Source organism: Lagopus muta, chromosome 5 (genome assembly GCF_023343835.1).
Source record: "Lagopus muta isolate bLagMut1 chromosome 5, bLagMut1 primary, whole genome shotgun sequence".
Taxonomy (NCBI): domain Eukaryota; kingdom Metazoa; phylum Chordata; class Aves; order Galliformes; family Phasianidae; genus Lagopus; species Lagopus muta.
Genome location: NC_064437.1, coordinates 54,904,878 through 54,920,577, shown reverse-complemented (window position 1 = coordinate 54,920,577; position 15,700 = coordinate 54,904,878). Strand labels below are relative to the sequence as shown.

Sequence of the window (15,700 nt, the reverse complement as noted above, 5' to 3'; positions counted from 1 at the left end):
AATAACTATAAAAACATGCATACTACTTGGCTGAGAGAGCAAATAGATGGGAGCAAGGAAAAACACCCACAAAAATATCAAATTTGCATTACTTTAGGATGGGATCTAATCTGAGTAGAGCCAACGGGTCACAGAAATATGAGAAGTTCAGACTCTACAAAATTCATCACTTCCAGCACACTTCAATTGGGATGCAATGAAAGATGTGGAAGAGGCCAACATTCACATGTGGTTGCTACAGAGTGAAAGGCTTGAAGTAGATGCAAAGAATCAACACAACTGTTTAGAAGAAGGAATACAATTAAAGTTTAAAGTGCCTCAACACCTACCTAGCCACCCAAATTCATGAACACCTATATCAAGAGAATCCCTTTCAATACTCAAGAGTTCCCACCAATGGATAGTCAGAGGAATGAAATCCTCTGAGACTTCAAGGTCTCTGGGATACTTAGCTGGCCACAGCTAGCACTGTGGGTCTTAACTCTTTGCCCCCATGTTCACAGAACAGATTTAATTTTGAGTGCTAACAGTGACAAAGGTTTGCTAAATCCCAAACTGAGAGCTATTTCCGAAAACTTCCAGCACCTACAGCACAAAATGAGGCCTTGAAGATTTCAGCACTTTGCTGAGCCTTTCATCAAAACCCAAATCCACCAACTGCCCTCTCATTCTCCCTCAGATGCTTCCCACTTCTGGGTAGCCCTGTCTGACCATAGCACTAAGACTGAACTTCCTTAGACATAAGTTACCTTTAGCAAAGGGCAATGCTGGTAACTGCTGATTTCTGCCAGTCCCCAACAAATGACATTATATGAAAACAACCAAGTTTGGGTTATTTTGTTTGTTTTGTTACTGGCAGTGTCTGCTTGGGATGAGATTTATCAGTTTGCCAAGTAATGAGTGAAGCGAAAATGGAGCAGAGATGTGCCATGAAGACAGACAGCCACGACTGACAAACAACTGCCAGCCGCTAAGGAAGGTAAATGAGGACTGAAGAGATTAGAGAATGGAAGTGGACATGGGTGAAGGTTCATACATCACAGCATATCATCTCCACAAACTGTCCTTACAGCTCAGTTTTCTGCCAGGTACCAGGGAGAAAAAGCAGTTGATGAAGATCCGTTAAGAAGTTTATGACAAATAAATATCAGTCACCAAAGAATTTTAACATGCAAACAGCAGATATTTCATCTGAAATATTTAAAATTTTGAAAGTGTACTGAAATCCTAAGAATCCCAAGTACAGCCCCTTCCTCAGTGCCCCACGCCTTCTGACTTCTATCCAATAGCACCATGAAATAGCCATCACACTTAATGTGAGCACATTAGACTCATACTGGTAAGGACAAGGATAAGGCTGGCACAGGACATGCTACTCAGTTTGCTTCCAAGACCAAACAAGGAGCAACTTCTTGGAAAAAGATCTCCAGAAATAAAGATTTTAGAAGTGGGTAAAGGTTCTGGCAGAGCAGGCCCAAGGGGGTGGGGAAAAGAAACAAACAACAGAAGACTGAGCCAGACATGCTGGGGATGATGACTGAAGTTGTAAAGCACATTTCACAGACCATTCCACCAGTACTTCGAGGAGATCACCAGAGGCTGCTGCATTTTTCAACTCCTTGTGGAGTTTCCCAGCATCACGTGTGCATGTGTAGATAATCAACAAAGATTCTATTTTCTCCTGCCTACTTAAGGCACTCTTTCAGCATGCATCCTCCTACACTGCTATTTTTACCTACTTCTAATCAGCATGTTCTCAAACATTTAGGCTCAGAGAAGAGCAGTTCAACTCCTTCAGAGCACAGCCCACGACACACTGAGTAACACCTTAACAGCTCTTCTCCTAACACCCAGGGCATCATACCTCATAAAGTACTGGAAAGAGAGAGGAGATAGAAGCCTGGGGGGATTTCATTCATAGGATGCTGAGCTTGAACTCTCTGAGCAAAGATTATTAGCTCCATACAGAAGTCAAGCAACAGAAGCTCTCAGTGGGCGTTAACCAGTAGGCAAAAATGCCAAAGGAATAAGATGTCTCAGTTCTTGTGGGCAGTTCCCATTCCCAGCTCTGCAGTAGAAACCTTTAATGTGCATCATTTTCCAGCCTGGATTAAGGAAGGACTTGTTACAGCCACTGATTGACAAATACATCTAAATACAAGAAAAGCTAGGGGAGGAAAAGAAACCAAACTCACCAAGGATTAACAGGCTGGAGATTTGGCTCACACAGTACAGATCTGTCCCAGAAGCTATGATCAGTGGTACAAAGGAGCAATATTCCTAAATCTGCCTCAAAAGTACTCAAATGATTACCTTTTTTCAGGAGCCACTTGAAAACAACAACTTGGTTGCCAATCTCTCTCCAAAAGATCAGTGCAGGAAAGCGCAGACTGAGAGCAGTGTTACCCCTCAGTCTCCTTCAGAGTCCTCGCTAGCTTGTAATCAGATTGGTGGCAGACTGGATCCAGGTGTCCCCCAGCCTTCTCTCATCATCACCAGCTGTATCAGTCTGAACTCAGATGCTTCACTCTGGGCCTTGGAAAAAAAATCCCACTGCAGTTTGGACAAGTTAGGTCACAGAGGCTGAGAAATCAGTATGACAGCAAACAGTTTGCTTTCAAATTCAAGATCAGAGCTTGGCAAAATCCTGCAAAGCTTGCCAATCCCGTGTTTCACCACTGTGCACCCTTGCTCTGAAAGCACATTAGATTCCTTCCCAATTTTTCAAGGGTAGACAGAACTTCACTTGAAATAGTCTATCGCTTCACCTGATTTTGCAAATCTTCTCTTTCACCAGCATAAAAAAGATAATTTCAAAAGTACCAAGGGCCAAGGCACCTAGCTGACACCTTAGTAACAGAAAAATGGCTCCAGTGCTCCAAAGCCAACCACACTCAAGTCTTCGAAGACAGCTCCAATACCTTAAGAGATGCTGCCAGCAAGGACCAGGTATCCGATCTGCCACACGCATCATACTTGAGGAAAGTGGCATCTCTGTCTGTGTATGAATGCTCTGAGCAAATCTCAGCTTCCTGTCAACACACACTATTCAAACCTCTGACATTTTAAAAGTTGACCCTGCAGATTGATTGCAAGCAGTTCAATATAAACATTCAGCACATGATACTTGATATTTAAACTTCCTAGCTTAGATTATAGAAGTTGACAGATTTATTTATGACTGCAGCAGACTGGAAAGTATTTTGTGCTTCCATTTAAAATTTCAACACTTCCCCTATTTTTAAAAACACCATTTAAAAAAGTGCTCAAAATATTTAAAACACTTCTTCCAGCAGTGAGAAATCACAACCCAAAGCAACTTCCTAAGAAAAAGCCATGAAGTATTCTGCTATAAAATCCTTTGACTAAAACTGAGACTTTCCAAGAAATTTTGTATTTTCTTGGAAAAAATCAATCGCAGTGAGAAATACATCAATAGGAATTCTGTAATCACTCTCCCTCTCCAAAAGATTCGTAGCTTTGGTTCCAGTTCTAGTTTTAAAATAAGTACGGCTTAACTGTTTAAATAAAAATTCTCTCATTTAATATTTGCCATAAAACTATTAAACAGTAATGTGAACTTCTTCGTAGGACTAATATTTTTTTAATATTTTTCTAGTGATGCCACCTAAAAATGAAAAATACCAGAAGTACAGTCACTTTAGATTCTATATTAATAAAACATTTTAATATCTTTTCATTGCACCTTCCTTCTTTTTTCTTCCTCTATCTGGCTGCAAAAAGAATAAAGCAATTTGGGGAAGATACTTCTACATGAATTTTTAATATGTAGTTTCCTCACAAAATACCCATTCTACTTACTGCTATTTGCTTCTCTATGAACACCAACATCAGAGCAATGGAACATGCCCCCACATCAGCCCAGAAATTCATTCTGCTTTATTCAGCTTCTGCCTTGCCCAAAATTCAGACCAACACTTGACTTTCTCCAGGGAAGGCTGAGATCTTCCAGTGCTTTCTTGAGAGCCAAGCCAAAGATACATCAGGCTGCATACTTCTAACTCTTTTCAGATGGCATTAAAACAGAATTTACTTAAGTAACATCAGGATAACAGCTCTAAAGGACAATGCTTAACTTGCAGAACAAGAGCTTGGAAGTAGCATGAATCACACCACAATGCCCCCTCACCTTTCCTCTCTGCACTTAGGGCTCGCTGGAGATGTAACATCTGAAAGTAATTGTACACCGCCAGCATCTGAACCAAATCAGACCCAGCTGGCTGCATCTTATTTAGGGGCAATCAGTAATCCATGCAAGGAAGCAGACTATTTTCCCTGTATCCATAACTTTATAGTGTAGAACAGGGAAAGACAAGCAAGAACCACTTGATTTCATCGCATTCTCAGTAACATGCATATAAATACATATAACTAGACATCTGGAAATTCAGAAGAGATGGATAATATCTGTGCCGAGACAATCAGCCTGTGAGAGCATTTCACAGCCTAAGACTGCAATGAAAGTGAAAGCTAAAGAAAGATGAGTCAACTCCTATTTATTTTTTCAGTAAGCAAAGCTTCACAGCAAGCCTTGGGTGGTTACGATTACATCATACCCTGTTCCAGTGATGAGCAAAATCTGTTTTATAGCAAGTGGAAGCAGGCTGCTAATGTCTGATGGCAAAACTGAAGCAGTAAGCATCAGAACCAAGTGTTACAGATAAGCAACAGAAGTATTGCTACCGGGATAGATCTTCTACAAGTAGATAGAGGGATCAAGATGGTTATTCACTCAACGTATCATCTGTTTATACTGAAGAATTGTCACATACAACCTTCTATGCCTGTGATCCAGTTTACCTATTTATTGCCATCAGTTCTCTCTGATAAACCCCTGCACACAGGGGAAAGTTGTTTTATTGCAAAGCTTTAACTCTGTGCTGAAGTGTTTTTATTCACGCTGTGAAGCCGATGACAAATCCAAATATCCTCCCTACATAGTCATTATGGCACATATTTGTTACCATCAGAGAAACACCTCTGTGGTTAAACAGAAGCTTCAAGATTTCTCCCGTGGTAAATTTGTTGTGAAAACTCTTTTCTCTTTGAGCTTCTCATTGAATTCTAGTGCCTCAATGTCAGCATAATCAATGGGAGCCTGGCACCTAACAAGCTTAGGAGACCATTGGCTCAGTATGGAGAAGCATTTAGCCATGCTGACCCAAAGTAAGTCACAAGACCACTCCTCCCTCAAGCATGAGAAAGCCTGGGGAATGATTGTGGCTAAGCACATAATGCAAGCTAATAGAAGAGTGCTCGACATCCCTATGGCGAATGAGTCCTTATCTGAACTCCAGCTTCTGTAGCACTCTTAAACTCATGTTTTGTTGTCACTTGCCACCCCAACTCCCTTCTTTCCAATTTTCTTAATTAGTCACAAGCAGAAGAGATATCTGCTTTTCCTCTTCACATATTTTCTTTGTGAGTTGAACACCTGAGGCAGATTGAAGTCAGCTTCAGCCCCCCAGTGCTTGGTTCTTATGCAGGCTGTTCAAAGCCAAGTGAATCATCAGCTGGCCCTGTAAAGCACCTGCCTCTCCTACCCCCTGCAGCATGCAACTAATTTTGCTCAAACCTCCACATGACTTGAGGGACTACGCCTACCAGCAGCCAGGGAGCCCAGCTGAGACCCCCAATTTCCCCATACACTGCCTTGAGGCTGAAGAGCTGTGCAAAGCCCAGGAGAAGCTAAGATTTGTCCCTGGAGAAATGCTTGCCATTTCCCCCTCACTGCTGGATACCCATGGATATAGAAAAAACAACAAAAAACAGAGAAGGGACCTAGATAAAAAAGGACGTGGGGATGGACAGGAGCCTCTGGATGCCACAGCCTAGCACAGGCAATTTCAGGGGACCCTACTGTCCAAAATAAATATATCTGTATGTGTGTTGCTACACAGACCCTATTAGAGCTTTTACACTGCTTGATTATCTGAGAAATGCACTCACTTGTTCCAGGTGACTTCAGACATGACCAAAGCTCTTTTTGCAACTTATGGAGTCACCATAGCTTTTCCACTCTGAGATACACAGCCAGGAGTTCATCCTCAAGCTTTGCACCCTATAAAGCCCAGGATAATAAAAACACTTTTCCCTTTGCTACTTGAATCTTCTTCTAAAAGAGTTTGCAATTTACTATCAAACAGGGTGTAGATGTGTATTATGCACATCTCCAGGTGCAGACTCATGAATTAAATCTTTCAAAGTGCCTCAGGAGAGGCACAAATATTCATCAAAGACTTCCTTTCGACAGTTTCAGTTGGAAAATTAAATAAAATAGCAAAGATGCTGGGAGGAGGAAGAAAACATGCAGGTTGCCAGTAATGAAGAAGCATGCCTGCAATCTTTTCCCAGTTGCAAGAGGCATCCCAGAGAGCAAGGGGGTAGCTGGACAAGTAGATTAACTGGATACTTCCAGAGCAATAGTTTTGGACAGGAAACCTCTGCTACATTCTCATTTATTTACTTCCCTTTACTGGCACTCTCTGCCCTGTAGAAAAACCAGGAGACTTCAGACAACATCTACACTAACTGAAAGGATAAGTAGAAAAACAATTTCTGAGATGAAGAGAGACCTTTACCTTCATAACACATTTGCTCCATCCTTAAAACCAAACAGATCAGGGCCTACTTGTTGGTGCAGAGACCACTTGGCACATTAAGGTCTATCTTTATCTGGCTAAATGTCCCTCCTCCCCAAGAGAAGGTGATTCCATCCACACTGCCACAAGTATCTTTGTGCCATTCTATCCTCCAATCCAGGCCCATATTTCTGGAAAAGTGTTCAATAATATGGAACACCACTGTACTGAGGGGATACCAACTGCAAAAACAGTCCCCACACAAGGCCAAGCACAGATCAGCCAACATCCAGGAGCAATCTCAGCACTGCTGAGGAAAGCAATAAGTAAGTGGTACCACTCCCAGGTTGGGAGGTAGGTCTCATGAACTGGGTTTGCCATCATTCACAAGGCCCCCACCATGAATTGACCCAAGCAGAGTCCCTGACTTGAAGCCAAATATTAGGCTGGTTAGAGTCTGTCCTGGATGAAGGTCCACAGAGACTGAAGTGCCCTAGACAGATTTTTTTTTACAAGGACCATCAAGTGATGGATGAAGAAAATTAAAAAGCCAGCTTCAGTAAAGAAAATAGCAGCAAGACAAGGGTGTTTCGCTCAAGAAGCAGTAGCCTCAGTCCTCTGCCTGGCTTTCCCACAGATCTTTCCCTTTAACTGCAATATTTCCACTGCAAGGAATTTGTGTCTGACAAAGAGAAATAACATTTCATCCCTTTTCTAGATGTGCTTTTTTACAGAGAGCTAAGCATAGCAAAACTCTATCATCTCTCCTGCTTCCCATTTTGTCCCTCAAAGTAACAAAAATAATTTGAAAAGCTATCAAAAAGAGCAAAACAATGCCACATGTCAATCTTCAGATAAAAATAAATTTGAAGTCTGACACATAGTTCTGCAGGCACAGTAGATATTAATAATTCAACAAAATATTGTACTCATTACTATATTTTCCTACCACAACAGCACACTTTAGCAGAATTCCTCTCCAAAGCGCATTGTAACAGCCATCAACAAATAAAATGTAATTCACTACTTTAAATGTGTTGTTAAAGGCTACATATTTCATCAGAATTAATTTATTTCAAATAATCAGACTAGGACTCTCCTTGCAGCACCAGGACAAATCTCCAGCTCCATTTAGAAACAAAATTGTTTCAAAAAGCAAATCAGAAATTCAATTCAACTGGAATATCTCAGACTATGCCCTCCTGTAGACTGATGGGAGCACAACTACACAGGCCACAAGCATCACAGCTTTCTTATGTTGTTTACATTATATGGCAAGATTAAAATTGGAAAGATACAACAGAAAGGTTCAAATTTATTTTACTGCCTGTCAGTGGCCAACATCTATTCTCAGCAAGATGAAAAAGAAAGCATCTCAACCCAAACCTCAACTGCCATTATTTGTAAACAACAGTTCTCATCCAGTTTTTCCACCAGCCAGTCTCAGAAGGCTTTGCAGAGGAGGTCAGTTCTCTCTCTGAACGGAGAAAACCAAAGCACATCCAGAAACAGTTTGCCAGTGGTTAACATAAAGGATAACAGAGGAGCTCATGTATTTCTCCACCTGCACAAGTAGAAACAAACGCATTTGCCAAAATATGTTCTTAGATCCCAAAAATGGGACCAAGTCATCCAGATTTGATAACTCCTCTTTACTCTTGAACACAACACCTCCCAGCCCTGGAGTGATGTGCTTCCAACCAGAACTAAGAAGAGGAGGGAGATTTTGTTTTTGCCAACAGCTATTATTAGTGAAAAATGTTACCAAATTCACAATAAAACAACAAAAACCATACCACAATCACTGCCAAACATAACTTTTACACTAGAGCCACCTTCAGAACCACAGGTAAGCATCTGCCCCGCTGTCTCACAGACTGACATCAGCAAGTAACTCCCGTAATTAAGAAAAGCAACAGTCTTACTATGAGGGCCTTCATCAGATGATATTAATGCCTGTTTATAATCCATGGAGCTCACTGCTTCCATCTAACTAGAGGCTACTTTTTTTTTTTTTTTTTTTTTTTTTTAAACCAACTACATGCCGAGACACAGCATAATGCAGAAAATCAGAGTGGGTGGAGACAACTAACAACTTTTTACATTAAAACAGAAGTAAAAAGGCCAGGATATCTTAATACCTGCACTAAATTGTGGAGATATTTCTATGTGATTATGTTTCATTTAAGACATTTAAAGCAACTTTTCTATACTAAAATACTTCAAATAATTATTTTAAAAAGAGGGTGGCTTTAATTTTCATCAGAATGCACATCTATGCTTGGTCTGTCAGATCTGGGGAAGTCATCAGAATGGAGATGGGGGTCGGGGATTAAGCTCATGGTATTTGCCTTCTGTCAGCTACTCCATGCACATTCAGAAGTACCAAGCTGAGCAGCAAGTCATTGGCAAAGCTGAGTACTATGTAAGCTAGATTTCAAATGCTAGATGTGCCAGACAACTGCCTGCCAGAAAAAGCCATGCTACTGAGCAATGTCAGATGTGACACTGGGAATAGATGGACTTTTGGTCTTGTCCAGCACATCTGATCTTATGTTCCTGGGCACGTGTCCAAAGCCTATTAAACTTGACAGAAATGCAAAGAATTCTCTGGCTTTTAATCTGATCTTGTATGACAAGGGACAGAAATGTCTACAGATATTTAACCTGTCAAGGAAAGGAGTTAATGGGAACTCACTCTAATAAATAGACCACCTTCACTGCCCTGCCCATTTGTGCTGCAGTCATTCGACCACAAGAGCTACATCTACCTCACTGCACAGCACAATTCTTCAGAGTTCGGCTGGCTGGCTTGTTACAAACTGCCCACTCCCTGGACTTCCGTTGAGCAAGAGGGTGGGACCCCTCAAAACAACAGGCCCTTGTGAGCAGCAAACTGGGAGCACACAGTTGCCTGAAAGACTTGGAAGAATCCCATGATCATTAGGAATTGACAGAGAACCATGGCCAGCACACAGATGTTTAAAATATATTTTCACATTTCGATTTTCATTAGAAGTAGCACAAAAAATGCGGAGACTTGGTAAGATCAACTCAGTAGTTCTCATCTTACAGCACCTAAATCCCTGGTAACCAAGGAATATCCATGTTCACATTGCAAATATATGCAACACAGGTGCATGTCAATGCACTCCAGCTGACTTGCACATACATGAATGTTCCACCATTTGATTTCCCACCAATGCAAGACAGGGAAAGTGATACCAGTTCACTTTGTAGCAATACCTTGGTCTCCCTCCCTTGAGCTACAAATGGAGTCATGGTTCTCACAATCAAGCAATACATTTTCACTGTTCTGAACTCAGGAGAACGGAAAACAAAACTCCAGAAGAACGAAAAATTAATGACAAGAAGCAGAAGACATGCACAGAGACCTGCACTGGCAAAACAAAGGCTGAATACAGAAATATTTGCACTAGAATCCTATTGGCACTAGCATAAATCAAGCTATGTCCGTCCAATACCAGCACAGAATTGCCATGAGCGTGAGCTGAACAGCATCCCTTGAATGTATTTACTGACATCCTTTCTCTCCCTGCAACTAATGGCAGGACAGACCATTTCACTACTAGTCTATAGCTTCTGCTTGCATGACAGCAATTTATACACCCTGGCAGGTGAGAGTGAACCATTCAACTATTTTGACCTAAGTAGAACAGCCTTCAGACAGCATTGTTCTGCCCAGCTCTTGTCTGAGACACCTCCAAACATCATTCAGCCATGGTACATCTAACCTGAATTGACCACATCCCAGCATTAACACACTGACTCCACATAATCACTCTCCTCCCTTCTCTCCCAGAGGGGGTTTTGACTTAGCCACAAAGCAACACAGAATCAAAATACTGCATTGGCTGCCAGTAGTACTGCCTGCTTCACTCAAGAGATTTTCCCTCCCACACCACTTTCAGTGCTAATTCCTCCTGTGAGGTTTGTTGTTCTTCCCTGCTTAGGGCAAAAGCTGCCATAGCAAAAGGATGCACAAGGAAAATGCATCCATACAAGTCAAGTACAAGGCTGACTACAGAGGGAAAGCATTTAAATAAAGAATGAACCTGAAACAGCTACTCAGCTCCCCTGTAGCCAGAACTGTCTGCCAGCACAAGTTCACCACAAGGACCATCATGCGGGAGCAAAACATCTGGCTCCATGTTCAGGAAGAAGCAAAGAAAACTGACCAGCACGTCATTTGATCTTATTCTTCACTATCAGAGTTAGATCCACCTCCTTCTCTCTTTTTCAAATTTTTACTATGACATTTTCTCCCTCATCCAATTTATTTTCCATTTCCAGTAGCATTACAGGAAGCCCAAATTAAAGTGTGCATGCACACAGCTGAAAGCCATCAGAACGTGCCCTCAGAGCAACTCAGAAAGGAAGGCTTCGTCACTTGCAGCATGTCAGGTAGAAGCAGTTACAAAGATAATCTTTAATTAATTAAAAGCAAGCAAGTGTAGAATTGAGCTTGGAACAAAGAGATGCAGTACAAGCAAACTGGAAAATGCTACACTGCCAGCAGTGCTGCCTTTTGATTAAAGGAACAGTTTTCAAGCAGGCTGGCAAAAAACAAAAGAGAGCAATATTAATTAAGTAAATTAAAGCCTCCTCAGTGCCGATACTGTAGTTGAGTTTTAGTTTGCCTTCAAAAAGAAGCAAGGCTTCAGCTTTGGATGCAACAGATCATGTCTGTCTGTTCACGTGTTAGCTAGGGAGGAATAATTTTGGGATCTACTGATGAATTTGAACTGAATTCAACACAGGGGGAAGAAGTGTCACAGCACAGAATTCCTGTAAGTTCAATAAATATAGATCAGCTGAGTGGAGAAACAGATCCCAAAATAGTATCTGGCCTGAACCATAAGACACCCAGTGACTGTTCTCAGAGCTGGCAGAGCTCAGGCTCATTGCTGTGCAGACCACAGCTGCCTCAGCACACCTGTAACACTCAGCCAAGCACACCAAGGGGCAGCTGTTCTCTTGTCCAATTGAGCAGCTGCAAGAGAGGTCTCAACAGAGATGAAAGAAAACGCAGAGAGACAACTTCTGGAAGAGAAAATAGTTAAAAATAATAGATTGCAAGTTACTGATGCTTAATAAGATGATCAGTTTTTTGTTTTTTGTTTTTTTTTTTTTCCCCCTGATGAGGAAGAGCAGGCAGCTACCACAGGCCAGGTAGGCAAACATTCACTGCAGTTACTAGAGCAGATCACCAAAAACCCTCAGCAGAAATTATAAACCAGCAAGGTACCACAACCAGACCTTCCCCTGCCATGTTTTATATCCCACACTTTTTAGAAGTTTTCTGTTTACTGATGGCAGTAGAGCTGCCAGCCCTGGTGTCTGTATCTATGTAACACCTGATCCAGACAATTTGATTCCACAGGGCTTTCTCCTGATGTTGCTCCAACAGTTACCAAAGCACACTGGAATCAAGATTCGTTCTCTCTCAAGAACAGCATGGCTATCACATCTGTTTTCATCCTCAGAGGTGAGCCATTTTTCAGGCCAGATGGCAGATCTGGTTTTCAGAGACCTCCTGTCCGAAACAGGCTTGTTTGCTTGCCTTCTCCCCTGCCACATGATGTGGGCAAGGCTTCCTGTGCACAAGGTCACTGTGCTCCTTCATTCACAGGCTCACACTCATGTTCTACATCAGCCTTTAGATACACAAACAGAAGCAGAAACCCTGTCTCAATGCAAACACAGAGCTTATGCTGGTTCAGATAGCAGTTCTGATCAGATATAGGGTTCCAGCCACCTCTCTGTACCCCTTTCCCCCCCCCCCCCCCCGCCCCCCCCCCCAAAATTCCTACCATAGCATTAAAGGCTATCAGTGTTTAACAAGTTAAGAACAAAGTGAAAGACACTATGGGCACCCTAAAAAGGACATTATGTACAGTCCCAGCCCTCCATCTTCCAAAAGAAGACTGACATGAGAGAAATCCAGTCCAGGACCCATCCAAGGGTGCAAGAAGATTTAGTTTTAGAAATCCTTCACCCCAGGCTGGGGCAGCAACTTTTCCATATGGGTTGGGAGATGGAATACAAAGAGTAGAAAATATCTCTAAAAGGTAACAAGACCCTTGAACCTTGCATTCTAATACATTATCTCATGACAAAATACACAAGCAAATAGGCTCACAGACCCATAGATGTCCTGCCACTACCATCATCCAAAAATCACAGAATCATAAAACAACTAAGGCTCCTCTTTCAGCTCTGCATTTCCAGTGAAAGCCCAAATTCGTGGCTCTCACAGCCTCGCTATATCACCTTTCTTCCAGCCTGAAGGTACTACAATTAAGTACTTCAGACTGGGAAGCCGTACTGGTAGAAGGGTTAGAAATGCAGAGGAAGATACTTTTAAATCACTTTCAGCCAGAAATTTGCAGAGCTTTAACCTGATCAATCTGTTAATGATTTTGGTTGAGCACATTCCACTTTGTTATTAATGAGAGGCCTATTCTTTACGCTTTTAGCTGCTCTTCTCACCCATTTTTCCTTTCTTTCACACCAACTCTTCTAAACAAAAAAATGCATCCAGTATGTGAGCTGCATCACAGCTGAAGTAAAGCAAAACCTTTATCCTTAAGAAGCCATATCAATATGGGATAGGAGTCAGAACTGCTGCCTTCTAGCTCTGGTTCTGACCAACACAACCAGGAGCAAGTTCCTCCTATCTCCCATGCCTCAATTTCTCCAAATAAAATTAACAGCCAACGTTACTTACCTTTCTTAGTAACCTTTGAAATGTACAGTTAAAGGAAATAGCATAAGACCTTTATGTATGCAGTTATCACTATTATGCCATAAGCACAGGATTGGTGAGGTTTGACCATAAAGTATATGAAATCTGGAACACAGAATTTCACACACCCACCTCATATAGAAAGATTTTCTCTCCATCTTCTGGCAGAAGCAGCTCAGAATTACAGCCAGGAGGCCCTGTTCACCTGCATGGAGGTTGCTGATCACAGATGCGGGGGATTTTCCAATCAGGCACAAGCAATGGCTAACAATCATCTAGAGCTCTTATTCTTTCCTCTCTGCACCCCTGAGATCCTAAAACATAGTTGATAAGAGCTAAATAATCATGTTGTATAAATTCCTTTCCACCCAACACCCTTTTGCAAATCTCCATCCATATCAAGTTTCATCAACAGCCCTACATTTGAGTTAGCACCCCTTTGTAGATGGGGGAACCAAAGCAAGGGGAAGTGTACAACCCCATTACACCTCCAATGGCAAGTATACAAATCATGATGATGACCCGTGCACACGCCCTGTTCTTCTCTGTCACTCTGAGGAAGCACATCTGAGCTTAGCCCATGTCTTTCTCTCAGCCTAGAAAGCCAGTAGGAGCTCTGCGCTCAAGTCCTCTGTCCCACTAACCTCACTCCCAGATGATCACAGGGGGCTCAGTGCACACTAGCAGCATCACTGACCACTAAAAACATACCAGCATCACCCACATGTTATTGACTGATGTACTGTTTGTAACAGCAGAACAGCAGTTGCTGCTAGGATCCTAAGGCCTTTCATACATTCCTGATGTAAATGATTTGCTGCGACTCAATCCCATCTCTCCCAATGCCCAAAGATCTGTTTTAGTGCCAAAGACAGAAGTAAGCACAACCTTTCTTCCTGAGGTGTTAATGTTATTTTTTCCTACCGTGCAGTGTCTGGGATGGATTCCAGCCCATTCTGCTCCTCCACACTCACACAAAAGAAAAGGAGAGAAGCACTAAACGCTCGGATTTGTGCAACATCCTCATGCTCATCAAATTATCACACAATCATTTGAGTTGCAAGGGACCTTTAAAGGCCACCTGGTCCAACTCCTCTGCAATGAACAGGGATACCTGCAGTCTGATCTTGAGCATCTCCAGGGACAGGGCATCCACCACCTCTCTGGGCAACATGTGCCAGTGCCTCACACAACCCTTATAAAAAAAATAATAAAAAACACTTCTTCCTTATATCCAATCTAAGTCTCCCCTCTTTCAGTTTGAAACCATTTCCCCTTCTCCTATCACAACAGATCACACTAAAGAATCTGTCCTCTTCTTTATTATAGTCCCCCTTTAGATATTGTTCCATCCCTTGGATCATCTTTGTGGCCCTTCTCTGGATGCGCTCCAACAGGTCCACGTCTCTGCTGTACAGAGGACTCCACATCTGCATTTATAGTGGAGTCTTAGAGGAAAAGACCCATCAGGATAAGCTTATCCTCCGTAAATAGGGCATGGGGAAAGGGTCAATGAAAGCACCTAGCCCTCAGCAAAAGGCTCCACTGGTACAGGAGAAGAAGCAGATCAGCAGCCATCCCTGGGGGTTACTCACAGATACAAAATGGAGCACTGCATTGAGAAGGTGATGTGTACTCACTGCTGCTCACTGGCATAGCAGAGGATAATACCATCGTTCTCCCAGCCCAGCAGCACTGCTGGCACATGCTGGGAGATGCCAGAGGCACTTGCAGAGCTCAGGGAGCTGAACTGATGAGAGATTCTGGGCTCCCACCTCCAGGAAGAAGCCTAGCAGCAATTAGAGACAACACAAAAGAGAGATGGTACAGCTACAAGGCAGGGAAAGATGCTTCACCACAGCCGAGTGCTCACTAAGATTACTTTGCCATCGCAGAGGGAACCCCAGACAGCAGGAATTTCACAGAGTCAATGACTCCAAGCAGGTTTTCATATCAATATTTCAGCAGCGCCTGTCTTTCCAGTGTGGATTTCCCAGGCCCGGCTCCCCTCCCCACCTGCTGCAGTATTTTCCTTCCTTTAGCAAATGCCCACACTCCCTCTAGTGCCCAGCTCTGCTTCTCACACAGCAGCAACCCAGCACCTACAGCCTGCACCCTAGGGGACCCAAATCATGCAGGAGTTAATTAAAAGTGCTGCTATTTTGGGCACGGAGGCCATGTAGCACTCTGCAGATCCACCTGGGCAGTATTTGAGTCACATATCCAAATGCTAAGAGGAGAAAACGGCACAATGGCCCCAGCATTAGAGACCCTGCATGAATAGGAGCCAGCTTTGCCACTCATTTCAGTGGGAGACCAATCAGCTCCC

The 15,700-nt window shown here is 42.6% G+C and overlaps 1 protein-coding gene across 5 annotated transcripts in view; it reads right to left on the bottom strand.

Annotated features, from left to right (window-relative positions):
• Positions 1-15,700, bottom strand: part of SORCS3 (sortilin related VPS10 domain containing receptor 3) — a 271,002-nt gene that overhangs the window by 247,854 nt on the left and 7,448 nt on the right. For 2 of the 5 annotated variants that reach the window (XM_048945767.1, XM_048945766.1), the window contains exon 1: positions 3,823-4,151. The exons of 1 other annotated variant lie outside the window; for it this stretch is intronic. Coding sequence is in view for 1 of the 4 variants with exons in the window: in XM_048945766.1 (XP_048801723.1) it covers positions 3,823-3,894 (72 nt within the window). In the remaining 3 variants the exon portion in view is untranslated. Of the gene's footprint in view, positions 1-3,822; positions 4,152-13,353; positions 13,409-13,503; positions 13,630-15,700 lie in introns of those variants that run through there. 2 more of the 5 variants (XM_048945769.1, XM_048945768.1) reach the window with 2 other exon arrangements.